General features: G+C 41.6%; 1 protein-coding gene across 1 annotated transcript in view; it reads right to left on the bottom strand.

The window, feature by feature from the left end:
- The window catches only part of GALNT12 (polypeptide N-acetylgalactosaminyltransferase 12), a 40,511-nt gene that overhangs the window by 20,598 nt on the left and 5,511 nt on the right, over window positions 1-14,402 (bottom strand). The window contains exons 2-5 of the mRNA XM_044442819.1: window positions 14,124-14,371; window positions 9,210-9,379; window positions 7,927-8,116; window positions 4,139-4,324 (exon numbers count right to left, since the gene is read on the bottom strand). Coding sequence (XP_044298754.1) covers window positions 4,139-4,324; window positions 7,927-8,116; window positions 9,210-9,379; window positions 14,124-14,371 — 794 coding nt within the window. The remainder of the gene's footprint in view (window positions 1-4,138; window positions 4,325-7,926; window positions 8,117-9,209; window positions 9,380-14,123; window positions 14,372-14,402) is intronic.

Here is a 14,402-nt window from a genome sequence, read left to right as displayed (position 1 = left end):
TACATAAATTGTAATAGCTTTAAACTTAAAATGATACTTTATTTATAGCATGTTATTAAGTAAATCCATTTTCTACAGAATATGCCTGCTCTGTTTTATGAATAAATGACATTATCAAGCCAAGAGAGAAAAGAAATCATTCACCATAAGCCTTACTGCTGTTGTACAAGAAACAAGGACTACAGACACAAACGCACAGACAGAGGCAAGACAGAAATAAATCAGAGCCCAACAACTGTAAGGGACTATTAACTGATCAGATTCTAATAGCAGCTATTGTGCATAACACTCCATCATGCACACAAGAATAATAATTTTAAGAATAATAATTCAACTTTTAAGAACAATAATTCAACTGAGAAATGGTAGAATGATATCTAACCTTCAATTAGCATGTTGACGTTACAGAGATAACTTTGTGGATTTAACCATTTTTCATGTAGCTTCCTGACATGTTACATAATCATTGCTTGCTATTTCTACATGCTCAAATTAAAATACCATTGTGCTGAGACACAACCTATGCCACATGCTAGGTAGCACCACTGAAAATCGCTGTGCTTTTTAATTCTGTCACTGGAGGAACAGGTACCTCCCCATGATGTGTTTCAGGAAGGACGGACTGATGGACAGACAGAAGGCAGGCAGGCAGGAAGCATTTGTTTGTTCAAACAAATCTGTTTGTTCATTTGTCACTGGCCTGTAAGGTCAAGATGCTCTCGTGCGCAGAGTGGCTCACAGCTCAGTGTCCTAGCTAACCTTTTCAATCAATACACTGACTGAAAATTTTCAGTCCCTTCAAAGCCAGAATTCCTCCTGGAAGCTACTTTTATTCTACTCAACCTAATGGAAAACACCCTTGGATCTTCTATGCACCATTTGACAGAAAGCAAGAAAGGGATCAGAGGTTGGCCCATTCTCTCGTGGCACATCTCTGGAACTCATTCCCTGGGGAACATGCCTGACACCGTGTCTGTCCTCTTTTCAGTGCCATGGGAACAGTTTTTCTAATTGACTCGGGCTTTTAAGGATGTCTAGTCTGACCTATCTTTTAAATTTGGTTTTTCAGTGCTACTTTATTGTCTCAAAATTTATAAACAGTTTTGGGAGAGTTGTATACCAGAAAAGCAGTATATAAATAAATTATAGATTGGGCGCAGAAACCAACTATTTCATTGGCAAGTGGATACCTTCCCCAAGAGGGGAATTAATATGTGGAAACAATACTTTAGTCTTATTTACTCATCAGAATTCCACTCACAGAATCATGTGTGCAAGAATGGCTTTATATTAAGCCTTAATTAAGGAGAGTTATTTACAGAGAAGCTGCCGGGATGCTCACTCCCATGAAATTCCTCTTGCATTCTTTGTACGGACTTGCTCCTTTTCTTTTAAGAAAATATTCCCAGAGGCACAGGTAAAACAGACTCAGATTTAGGCTTGTCCACCACAACTTGTCTACACAACCTCAGGATCCAACCGCTTACCGTAGTTAATACAAACTGACTTTGACAGGAATTCTGCTCTGCAGCAAAGATATTATCAGGCCCAAACAAAATAAGAAAGGCATCAACTGCCTGTAGGAAGGAACATCAGAGGGCAAACCTTGCTTTCGTGGGGCTATTTGTTTTGTTTAGTTCTTGAGAGTTTTGTTTTGTTCTTGAGAGTGTGGCTCTTAGTGTAACCACTGTAAGCCTTTCTGAGACATCTAGTCAAAAAGCAGGATATATATATAACTATAATTATAATCTTTAACCATTCCAGCTTTTGAGTAGGCAATCTGATGGCTGTCTTCACTGCAGTAGTGCACTTTTCAATATTTTGGGAAGACATCGACAGGAGTACCTGTATTCATATTGTAAAAAACGAATCCTGTTAGGAAAAACACAACCTTTTCTGCTTCAAAGAAGTTAAAAATAAAAACCAAACAAAAATGCCTTTAAAATATTGGGGTTACAGTGGTGCTTTGCTTGGCTCTGGAGTGAAGAGAGCTGGAAGACAGTGCATTCTTTTGTCATTAGCCCAGAGTTGCCTAGTTCCTGAGACACGTATGCTTACTCAGGAATAAATCCCATTAAAGCACCACTACATGTATTTCATGTATGTGTTCCAGGTACCTAAATAAAGCGCCAGATGTGCCTAATTTGACTGTTCATTGTGTCTAGTGATTCTTGACAGATAGTTTTAGTTTGATATTTTAATCAGAATGCTTCGATAATTTTAAATGCATTGGATTCCATTTTGCTTTTTTTATTTAAAACTTTTGTATCCTGTCCACTACTGAGGTCTCAGGATGGTCTTGCAATACCATATTTTATGCAAGCTCTCTTGTGGACACACTTGCTTTTACTGCTCCGATCAAGTCAAACGATTTAAGCCAGACTGCTCCATTAATGTCGAGGATTTTACAGTATATTGGCAGTGCTTTCAATAAACCCATTTCTCCAGTTATATGTGCATCATTCATACCCACACAGACACCATCTGCAAAAAGACAATGAGGAGGGAAGCAGATGTAGCAGATGCCCCCTTTACCTCTGTCAAAGGTCCCAGGGTCTAACACCAATTAGTAATAGGCAAGAGACATAATAAAGCAGCACTAGATGTCACTGCTGAGCCCAGCTCACTCTATTTTAATTTTTCATTCTGATCACACAAACCGAACAGGGCAGATGTATCAAGAGCTCAACTAAGCTGAATGAAGCAAAGATGTACAATCAGGCAAGTTATGTACAATCATTTTAAGGTAAGAACGTGGAACTCAAAACACCTGCTGATACTGCTTATATTCAAAACGCAAGGACCAATACAGGAACTTCATTTATGTGAGTTTGCAAGGGACGGTAAATAGAAATCTTCTGCCTTTTGCCCACACCCCACACCAGCAGAAAAAGCTTTATATAATGGGGACCATCTATGTCCTTTACTAAAAGCTTTGCTTCCCTTACAGAATTACAGGCTTCCAGCACCAAATCAGAAATATATTACTGTGCTTTACTGTGCTTAATCAGAGCTTTCCATGGTTAGGAATGCTATTCTCTTTGTGGGTGCTTTGATTACACCCACCTATGCCCTCCTATTTCTCTTCAAAAATTGCAGCTGGAATTCCTAAGAGCATCTCAAATTTCTACCTGTTTTCTTCTCAGCAGCAAGGAATCTACCACCAAAACTGAGACACTCATCATCTGATTTGTTGGTGCTTAGAAGTTTCTTTGTAATCCTTAAGGAAGTCTCTTTCAATCTAATGTGGCCCAAATGTTTTGGACTTTCGCGCCAATCAGCCCCAGTCAGTATGGCCAATGGTCATGAAAGATGGACATCGTAGTTCAACGCATCTGGAGGATTCCAGGTCATGGAAGTCTACTTAAGAACATCACTTTAGATTTAAAAGGATGGCATTTAACATCTGAAGATTTTGTCAGAGAAGAAGATTTAGAGGAAATATTTTGCATTGCTGTCTAAATTTGTGCACCCCTAACAATATGCAATTTATAAGAACTTCATGGAACTATTCCATGAAGACAGCTATTCCAGACATGATGAGTAACCAAAATTCCATATGCTATGGTCATACAAAGTGAACACAACAGATCTTCCTTTGTATCCTATTAACATTTGAATTTGCCTCACTCCATAAGCAGGTTTATCACTTTGTTTGTTGAGAAGTGCAAAGCACAAAAACAGATTTACAGAGACTTTGCCTTAAAAATGGGCAAGTGGAAAGCTTGTCCAGGGTGCCAAGCTGAATGGGGAACAAAGCTGAACTTGGGGACTAAGCATTTGAGAAGTGGAATTTTCTTTCCCCTATCAGTGGGCTAGGGCATAAATAAAATAAAATAAAATAAACCTTGTTAACCTTTTAAAAACAGTTCTTGTGCACAAAAAATAAAAGAGGTATGCTGATAAAGGGCACTCCTTGCACAGAATCTGTTTATCTGTTTGCACAGAGTCCATTTTTCCTAAAGTAGGATTTCAGTTCTCATTTTAAAAGCAGATTTTTTGTTGTAGCACAGCAACGTAGACACGGATGTGTTATAGATATAACTTTTGGGATCAGTATTGAATGTCAATTATTATTCATTCTAATGGATTTATCAGATTAAAACGTACTTTAAATGTAAGTGGAAATCAACCTGACCTGATGACATCGGTCTTGGATCTCCTCTGTCGTTGCTCCCTCTCTGGCACCATGTGCCAAGTGAAGACCAGTCTCCAGTCAAAACCACCTATCTGTGGTTCTCCAGCATTTCCCAAATATTCAAAAGTGTTCCAGTCAATCACATCTATCACGGGACAGACAACAGCCGATGGTTCTTCTTTAATTCTGCATAAGTTTATAAAGAAATATTTGCTTGTTGGTGACCGCAACAACAAATCTCAAAGATTATTATGTGGAAAACCAACACATATCCTTTTTACAAGTTAAATAGTTTATACTTTTTTCAGTTTTTATAATGCTTTTTCTATTCCCCTCTTAAGTAGATATGATACCTTTTCCTCTAGCTTAATTTCTCTTAAACTTCTGGAATCACTCTCCCTTCTCCTTGTTCTTCCCCCCACCCCATGCAACCCTGTTCTAGAGATGTGAAAGCCTGAAGGAAAAAGCAGAAAAATTGCTTCCCCCTCCTTTTTGTTTTTCAAGGTTTTCCAATGGAAAACGTTCTATGAAATGTTTTCTCTTTTAGAATAAATGACATGCTTTCGCAGACAGTCTTTTACTCAATTTGCATAATATGATTTCATGTAAGACAAAGAATGAAAGTAATTATGGCATGCACTTCAATTTCTATCAAAATGTTCATTCCCACCCCCCAAAAGCAGGGGCAATATTTTTGCCATGGCTTTCAAATCACCTAAAGATTTACAACTTTATTCTGAATCAAACTGTTTGGTGGATCAACACAGACATTTTCAAAGCAGCTGAGAATGTTCAATCTACTACTAGGATGAAGATTTATGGAAAAGAGCAAAGGGATATTTATTTATTTTAGCACGAGTGTTTGCCTTTACCCTTACCTGTGAACTTTAAATCCAAAGTGCAACTAAGCATCTCCTTCCTTCATCCACTGCCAGAAAAGTTCCCACAAGTTATCTCAAAAGAGAACTTTCATTCCAGAAGGAATGTGTCCTATCATTTGTCTTGCGGCAAAAGCCAATTACTACTAACTCCCAATCTTTACTTCCCCTTTCAAAACTCCTTAGAATATGTGGCAATCCCACCTCTAACAAGGGCATCTCATTCCACAACTTCAGAACCTGGCCCTAACCTGTCTTTCCCTACAATGGTGCCGTCCAAATGTCTCGGACTTCAGTTCCAAGCATTCAAGACCATTGGTCATGCCAGCGAGGATCAATGTGCCTTGAAATCCAAAATCCAAAATGAACAGGTTTGGGTATGCTGTTCTAACCTAACAAAATGCAACAGCCTGGATGCTGTAAGTCTAATCAAAACAGCAGAAACTTTAGATAATGAATATCATTAAAGGACACAAGCAGTGAAATGCAGGAGAGGCAAAAGCACTCTGTTTAACAAGCGCATTCTATAAAAGGAAAATTAAGCACAAACACTCTAACTGCTGGAAAGTTTCAGACTTTTTACAGTTTAGCCATCACGACAGAGCTGGAAAGTAATGTCTTTTACTCTTTTGATGACTGCTTATAACAGCCAGTGTGGAGCAAGGCAACAGTTCAGAGCCAAATAATAACAGGGAGGGTTCATACTCAGTGCTCTTCTCCCCGTCCCTGCCCCCACTCTCACCAAACACAACATCCAGCTGGGTCAACGGGAATGAAACTGCCTTTACTTGCATAGTAATGTTCACACATATATTTTGAAAAATGTACCGCCATTCTAACAGGCTCAGGGGATCCTCTCTGAAGAAGAGCAACATTTAATAACAGAAAGGTAGACAAAAAGGGGGGTGGGAGAGAAAAAAGCTTATATTGATGCTGCCTAGCTGTACTCTTTTACAGCAAGCATCTTCAAAGACAGTGACGAAAATTCAGAACAAAAGAGATGCTGACAGAGATACAAAGCTGCTGGATAGTGGAATGTCCACCTCTTTAGCATTGCAAAGTTCAAGACGACTCATGTTACTCACTCTTCAGTCCAAGTAGCTTCAAGAACAGAGTGGCCCATCGTTCCTGACTGGGTTTGTCAGTAAAATGACCACAATCGAGGCAGACAAGTCAGCTGTAGAGCACTTGCGAGACAGCCAAAGCAGAAGAGGGAAGAGGAGGAAAGAGAAGATGAAGTCAGAGAAGGTGAGGAGAGGAGAGTGAGAGAACTAGTACAGCCAGTGTGAGCGATGCACAGAAATTAAAGCCAAACAATTTAAAGACAAAAACTTACAGCATCCACCACGAAGGCACACATGGGCCAGTTCACACAATCCAAACAAGTCATGGGGCTTTGTTGTGAGCTGCAGTGTGTGCTGGGTGCAATTTGCATCATCACCACCTGGCCATGGCTTATCATGTCTGAACCCAAGTGACATGGCTAGTTGAAGGGATAAACAACCCTCAAAACACCATGCCACATAAATTATTTGAGGGCTGTCAAACCATCCAAGCCATTAGAGGACATGATAAGCTGTGGCAGGGTAGTAATTATGTACAATGCACCAGGCACATGGTGTGACATGTTATGGCTCTCTAGTCACTGTGGAGCCACAGTGGCTTGTTTCGATCATGCCAACTGGGTCACTGACCTGACTTGCATGAACAAACAACGCACTGAGAGTTGTTTAAGCCACAGTTAGTTGTGGCATGTCAGCTGGCATTTTTCGTATTTAACCCTAACTGGGGAGTATTGTGTCATCCAAACCCAGCTGCCATGTGTTCTGCAAGGGTTTAACAACCCTTGCATAGCCCAAGTTGATCTAATGCAGATCACATAACCCTGGGTTAGGAGTTGGAGATGTACATGGCTGTCAGCATTCTGCAACAGTTTGCTGTGGCTTCCGCAATCCATGGTGGGTTGTTTTATCATGCAAACCAGCTCACAGGCACTCCTCTCCGCCCCAATTTATCGGTCAGCAGTGGCAAGGGGGCAACAGTCGCATAACATTCACAGCAGTACCATATGCTAGGAAATAAGTTGGGCCAATGATTTGAACCTATGTAGTGTCAATGACACAGTTTCGTCATCTGATTTCTAATTTCAAACTTCCGACAGTGTCTTACCACCTAATTGTTTTGCAAGGACCTTGCAAAAGAGAGAGAGCGCATTCTCAAACTCTTGTGACACGGCACTAAGCTTATTCTAATCTGGTGCACAGTGATGCAGCAGTAGCCCGAGGACTGGACACCAAACAATTCCTAGGCATACAGGAATATTCTAGTATGGACTAGAATCCTGTAACAGGATGATTGCATTGCTAATAGAAGCTAATGTCCTGTGACAAATGTATTAGTTACCAGCACAAACAAGTGCATAACCGCCCCCTAACAAGTTAAAAACAAAAAAAAAAAAACAAAAACAAAACCTCAGACCAGAGAATGTGTGAAAAGGCTATACCAACAAAAGACAGATAAATACTAGGAAGAGAATTTACTTTCAGCCCAAATCTAGCACGACATTGCCATCTTGTGGATTACCCACCGTATTAGAAAAAGAATTCAAAACTGGTTTGACAAATAATCAATGAGGAAAGTAGTATCCACGTCTATAAACCAGGTATGGGGAACGGTCAGCTCACAGGCCAAGAAACAAGCTTTCCACATGGCTCACTAGACTATTCCCAACTTCCCCATTTTTCTCCTCTCTCTTTGTCTCTCCACCGGATTGCATGAAGCACTAAATAGCACAGAGCGTATAAAATGAAAAGCAAGCATTTTGGTGAACACTGCTGAAAAAAATATGTAAATGTTCTCCAATGCCTTTTACTTCTGAATATAAATAAGAAGTGTTTGCCTGAACATTACCTTTCCAATAGTGGTTCAAGCCATTCTTCATGGCATTCACAGTGGCAATCAAGAAACGTAAGAACTTCCCCCTTTGCTATAGAAGCTCCCAGCAGTCTTGCTCGAACCAAGCCTTCTCTCTTATTTGCCCTGATAAGCCGTACCTTGCGCAAGTTAGCCACATAGTTCTCCAAAGCTTCCTTTAAGTGTTCTGTAACAAAGGGATAAACAAATTGGATTTATGCAATGCAGCTGACAGCAAACCAGTTTTTCCTAAAAATGCCACCTATTTATATTTCTTCTCAATGTATTAATTTTCAAAGTATTTGCATGCCACCGTTCAGGGCAAAGCTATCCCAAGATAATTAGTTTCACATACATATGTGTAGCAGGACAATTTCATTTCATATTCACAACAGGTATACTGTGTTTCCAAAAGATTCCAAGCACAATCTACTTGTAATGCTGCCAATCCAGGCCTCAATATTCTTCCTTTTACCCATCAACTATTGATAGCCAAGTTTATCCACCAAAGTTAATTTACAGCCCTTTTGAAAATGTCTGAAAAGTTCTGGAATTTGAACAGCTTATCTTTTCAGGTATGGATCAGAGCAAGGATAGTCAACCTGGTGCCCTCCAGGTGTTTTGGATTACAAATCACATACTCCCTAATCACTGGCCATGCTAACTGAAGTATATGAGAGTTGTTGCCCAAAACATCTGGATGTCTTCCAGTTGCCTAGCTCTGCCTTAGACTTCTGTTCTTGAAAGTCTTTCACATGGGCATGACACCAGTAATTCAACGGGTGATGGAACTGGATCTACAGTAAGTACAATGGAATGAATACTGCTTTCTCTCCTTCTGGTGGTCTCCGCAATGTTAGCTGGTAACCGGAAGATTCTCAACTGGTGCAGTTGATATCCAAGCACAGTGGACAGAGATAAATGCTCTTTCCACTCCCTCTACTAGCCTCAGCAATAACATTTACACTGGTTCCATGTTACATACCATTTTCACTGCTCATCAGTTAAAGTCCTGCACAACTTTTTTTAAATAAGATGTACAGATGGGGTATTAAACTATGGCCACTGAAAAGTGATTTGCAGAAATATTAAGCAAAGGCCACACGTACAATGCAGTCAGTTTCATGGCATCTCAATGAAAGAAACTTTCAGTTTTATTACCATAACAAACTTGTCATTTTATTCTGATACAAAGTTGTAGAGTTCATTTCTAAAGGGGCCTGTGTTTGTCTCTAAGTTTCACAGGAAAACTGCTGTGAAAGAATCACGAAACAGCTTACCTTTATCACTGTAATCATCAACAAGTATAACTTCTTCTAAAAGAATATCAGGAGATGTTTCAAGAACACTGTGAACTGTTCTCAAAAGTGTTGACCATGCCTCATTATAGAAAGCTATCACAACTGAAGTCTTTGGCAAGCCATAATAATCATATTTCTTCTCTCTGCATCTATAAGGAAAGCATACCATTATTTTGAAATTAAGCATATTTCAGCAATTTATGCAGAACTGAGGTGAATAAGCAAAGATCTGATTGACCGTTTTCTGCTGTGAGGAAGAAGTTTTCTTGGACTATCATAGAGTACATTCATAAATTAAAAACCAGCTCCATAAGGAATATCTTCCAATTTGTGTTATCTTAGTAATGCATAAATTATATCTGGGGGTTCAGGACAGTACCCAGACACTCACCAGAATACACAACCAAGGACAACTGCCACGTTGCATTACTTGTGAATGCCACTCCCATTCTGGTATGACTGGTCACATGTAAATATGTTTTTTTTTAAGTGCAACCAGAATTGTATCAGGAGAGATACTGTTGGGATTTAAATATATGTATATATCACTTGCTCATAATAGTTTACTAAACATTTTCACAGAATGCTCTTGCAATAATTAACAATATTCTTCATTTGAGATCCATGCTATTTTTTCAAGCAAATGTATTGACAGATCACTTGAATTTTCAAGTATTTGTCTGGTTTTCCTCACTGGATGCCTTTTAAATTTTGTGACTGTTGAATTAACTATACCAATTACAAGATTAAAACTTTACAGACAATTACAGAGAGAGTACCCCCCCCCCCAATCTCTCTCCTTTACCCCACCCCTCCTATTCCCTGGCCAGTAGATTGACAAGGACTGCCCTGAGTCTCAGAAGCATGGATGGCAGAAGTCATCCTATATTGCCACTGTATTAAGTCATGATCTATACTCTCTGTCTTTCTTCTACTATAAAGAAGCAAAATGGTTCCAGTTCTCTGAGATCTTACACATTGTGTCTTCAGAATATTTCTCTTCCTTTCTAGCTCTTCAAGATTAGGGCATATAAAATTAATCTTCTCATTTTTCTGATTTCTATTTCACTCACTAATGATCCGATTGTTCCCTTTTCAGGGTTAAATCACAGAGTGTTTTGTGATGGGTATTTCACCAGGAGGAAAAGCTTCCTCTTGATGTTCATGTGGGGAGTAGTCTTGGGAAAGTGCCCCCCCCCCACAGTACAAAATGTGAAAGTGCTATCTCTGATCCCTGAAAAAAAATTAGCTATATGTAGCCAGGCAGAAAGACTAAAGCTAAGCTCTATCCGTGTGATGGAAAAGTACACACCATTAGGCTAATGTTGCACTAGCTGACACAGGTATAAACATTTATAGTCCCAGGAAGTGACGCAGTCAATTTCTTTGCCGTGAGCAATCTTTGATCATGTTATAAATCTGATATTTTAGGTAACAAGCAGAGGTGAGCATGATGAAGAGACTGCAGCCCACTCTGACTAGTTTTGACACGGTGTCTGCTGCATACACTAACAATGACATGGGACAGAACTTTTTCTAGTGTTTTGACTTTTCCATGGTGGGAAGAACAATTATCCAACTAGGAGTGGATATGAATTGCAAACAGAATATTAAGAAAGCTTGGCAGGTTCAAAGTTGTAAATGAGTGGTTATCAGACTATCATTTACATTCCTTTGGGTTGTTGATTATTGTGCCAACCATTTCAGTGTTTCAATTTTTTTCTTACATTTAAATAATGACCTGGTTCACATGTCATGGGGGCAAGTCCTGGGTTGCTTAATCCCAGGGTTGAGCAGTGCACTAAAGCCATTTAAACACATGGAATTGTGACAAGCAAACCCGGAAACTCTGATATGTGCTATTGTTGTTGTTGTTTTTACTTTTAAAAAATATTCCAATAAAATGTTTATACAATTTAACGACTAAATGAAATCAAAGGTACAAACTTATGCTTGATTCAACTGAAAGAAGTCCTACAACTCTCAACATTCACCAGCTAGGGAATATTGGGAGTTTAGACTTTTTCCTGCCTGAATATGCACAGGATTACAGTACAATAGGCAAAAGATTGCCATTTAGACAGACAGAATTTTTTTCAAAGACTCCTCTGTGAGGTCAGAAAAGTGTTCTGACCTCATAGCTGGGTCTCTAAGCTCAAAACACCCTCCCACTATCATCACCTTGTCAGCAACTGGCTGCATTCCTGAAATCCAAGAGCCACCTCAGAGGTGGGGATGGAGAGGGGAAGGGGAACGTGGGGAGGCCCTGGCACCACAATGCAACATATCCTGACGGCATCTGAGACTCCTTCCTTCACGTTCTGAGGTGCTACACCCAGCTGAAATCAGCTATTTACAGGGCAGAAGGGCACCTCTGATTTTTAAGAGTTATGGGAACCTGGATTAGTGTTTTGGGATTAAAAAATTAAGATGCTTAATTACTTTTTTAAAATCCTTGTTGACTAAATACAAATAAAATTAATACACTAGGTTAATTTAAAGCATCAGAAATTAGTTTAGAGCATTAGAAAAGTTTCCAATTCAAACTGTTCCAGGAAACTCACATCACTGCTGACTGTCAGGTACAGGTACCACATGTAATCCCAGATGTATATAAGTCAATACCATGCACATAATTCTATATCTACCAGCTTATCACATGTATGACAGTTTTCCAAAACTTTGTACTATGCAAACTTCCTTTCCAAGACTAATAGTAGCTTCAGTGGAAGAGAATTTTCACTGGGATTATGATGCAGGAAGGGTAAGGATTAACCCCACTCCCACCCCATGCCAAAATTTTGATCACCACATCCTAAAGCGGAAATAAAGGGTGCAATACAAAAAGTTTAGCTTGCTATAGGAAAAGTAGAGCCTCAGTTTTAACCTCGGAAATGCAGTCCAATGTCAAGCTGAGACTCTGAGTTTGTAGTACCTCCCTAGACCCTCAAGTCTGATTCAGAAAGAAAAAACTGTGGCTGGAATTCCAAGGTCATAAGACCAACCTTGGAGTTGCAGTTTTGTGGGTTTTCTAGGGGGCACTGAGGAGAAGTGTAGTATCCTGCTGGTGCTTCGGCCTCTTCTTCCCATACTACGAGGCAAAACACTTTGTTGGCTGAAATTGCCATCTACATTTTGCAGGACAAAAGGAGAACTGCAACAACCTTCACCACTTTATCTTCACTAGATGTAGATGCCCGTAATCCTCTGGGTTTGGATTGTACCACCCAAGTATTTAAAAGGCATCACTAAAATACATGTCACATAGAGTTTGGCCTCAGATTCCATGTGAATTAGGGCAGCAGCAAAGCTCCCATTTCAACATTTTCTAGAAAACTCACATCAGTATGAGATACTTTAAAAGATGAAAGCAGCAGCCCTGTGTGTATCTTGGGGGGGGGGGGACAAATGTATGTTCCCACTAACATAGTTTTTATACTCACACTGCAGACTGGTTCAAGAAAAACTGCTTAAGAACATAACACGCACCATCTAGTCCAGATTTGTGTTCACACAGTGGCCAACCGGCTACCCACAAGCAGGGTATCGGTCCAAAAGCACCCTACTGCCCAAGTTCCCCAGCAACTGGAGTATATAGGCATACTGCTTCTGGTATTGTAGGTGCCATACAGTCATCACGAATACTAGCCAGTGTCCAATCCCTTTTTAAAGCCGTCTAAATTAGTGCCCATCACTACATCTTGTGGAAGTGGATTCCATAGTTTAGCTATGCACTGCGTGAATAAGCATTTCTTCCTATCTGCCCAAAACTTTTTACAAACTAGCTTCATGGGATGACCCTGGGTTCTGTTTTTATGAGATGGAGAAAAATGTCCCCTTGTCTATTTTTTCCACCACATGTTATTCTGTGCACCTCTTCTGTAAAGCTCTTATTCAGCTTTATTCTAAGCCACACAATCTCAGCTGTTATAACCTTTCCTCACAAGGGGAGTTGTTCCTATCCTTTGATCATTTTAGCAGTCCTCTTTTGCACTTTTCCCAACTCTACAATATCCTTTTTCGGTGCAGTGACCAGAACTGTAATTAATATTCTAAGTGCAGTCACACCACAGATTCGTATCAGGGCAATCTGACCTTCATATGCCTACTTCATTGCTTCATTTCTTTAGCAACCGTTTGTCAATTTTCTCCCATCTGCACTTGAATTTCTTTTGCAAGCAAAATTTCTTCCCAGACTTTTGAACAGTGTGCAACCCCCACATTCAACAATACCGTGCTTGCTACCTACTGCTCACAGGAAATGTCTCTCAAGTTGGGGATGAACCATGCCTAGAGGGAAAAGTAGGATAGGAGGGAAGAAACCTCTAACGAGGTTAGAGAAAGCCAACAGGCAGGCTTGACTGGGTTAAATGCCCCGTTAGTTCATCGCCGAAAACAGGTGTTTACACCGCAGAAACTCCCGCTTTAAACAATTGGAGAGATTAAAGTGGAACACGTTTGCACGTTTGAATTAGACAAGTAACGTAATTGTGTACACAGCACATCCTGCCTTGCCAACTCACCACCGACTGGGAGCCAGGCACATCCACCCGCGGAGCTCGGGCTGGATTCACCCTCTGCTCCGGCTCCGCTCCCTCTCCAGCACCCACGCCCCGGCCGCGGGACGCCTTCGCGCACCGTGCAAGGAAGCCCGGGATCGTGCAAAGGCAGCTCCCCAGCAAGCGCCCCACCAGGTGCAGTGGGGCGCCCCTGGCCGCGCTGCAGCCCCCCAGGGCCGAAGGCACGCGCCCTTCGTCCCGCTCCTTCTCCCCGGGGAAGGCCGACGGAGCGCCCGCTCCTCGCAGAGGCGAGGAGGCAGAAGGCCACGCCAGGCGGGCCGAGCGAGCCGGCCCGCCGCCGCCGCCCGCGACCCCCCGGCCCGCCCGCACTCACAGCTGGTGGCGCCGCTCGGGCAGCCGCCGGTGCAGGGAGATGCGGTCGCTGAGGTAGATGTTGATCTGGTGCCGCCGGACGCTCTCCTCCTGGCGGCGCTGCTCGGCCTCGCTCAGCTCCAGCCGCGCCGGCCGGCCCAGCTCGCCCAGCTCCGTCTCCGCGCCCAGCGGCGGCTTGTCGTACACGGGCCTGCGCAGCCGCCGGCGCGCCTCCTCGGGCGGCAGCGACGGGGCCGCCGCCGGGCCGCGCTCGGCGCCGGCCCCGCCGCGCCGCCACAGC

Source organism: Varanus komodoensis, unplaced genomic scaffold (genome assembly GCF_004798865.1).
Source record: "Varanus komodoensis strain SLA01 unplaced genomic scaffold, ASM479886v1 scaffold40, whole genome shotgun sequence".
NCBI classification, from domain to species: Eukaryota; Metazoa; Chordata; class Lepidosauria; order Squamata; family Varanidae; genus Varanus; species Varanus komodoensis.
This window is presented reverse-complemented; position numbering and strand designations above follow the sequence as displayed.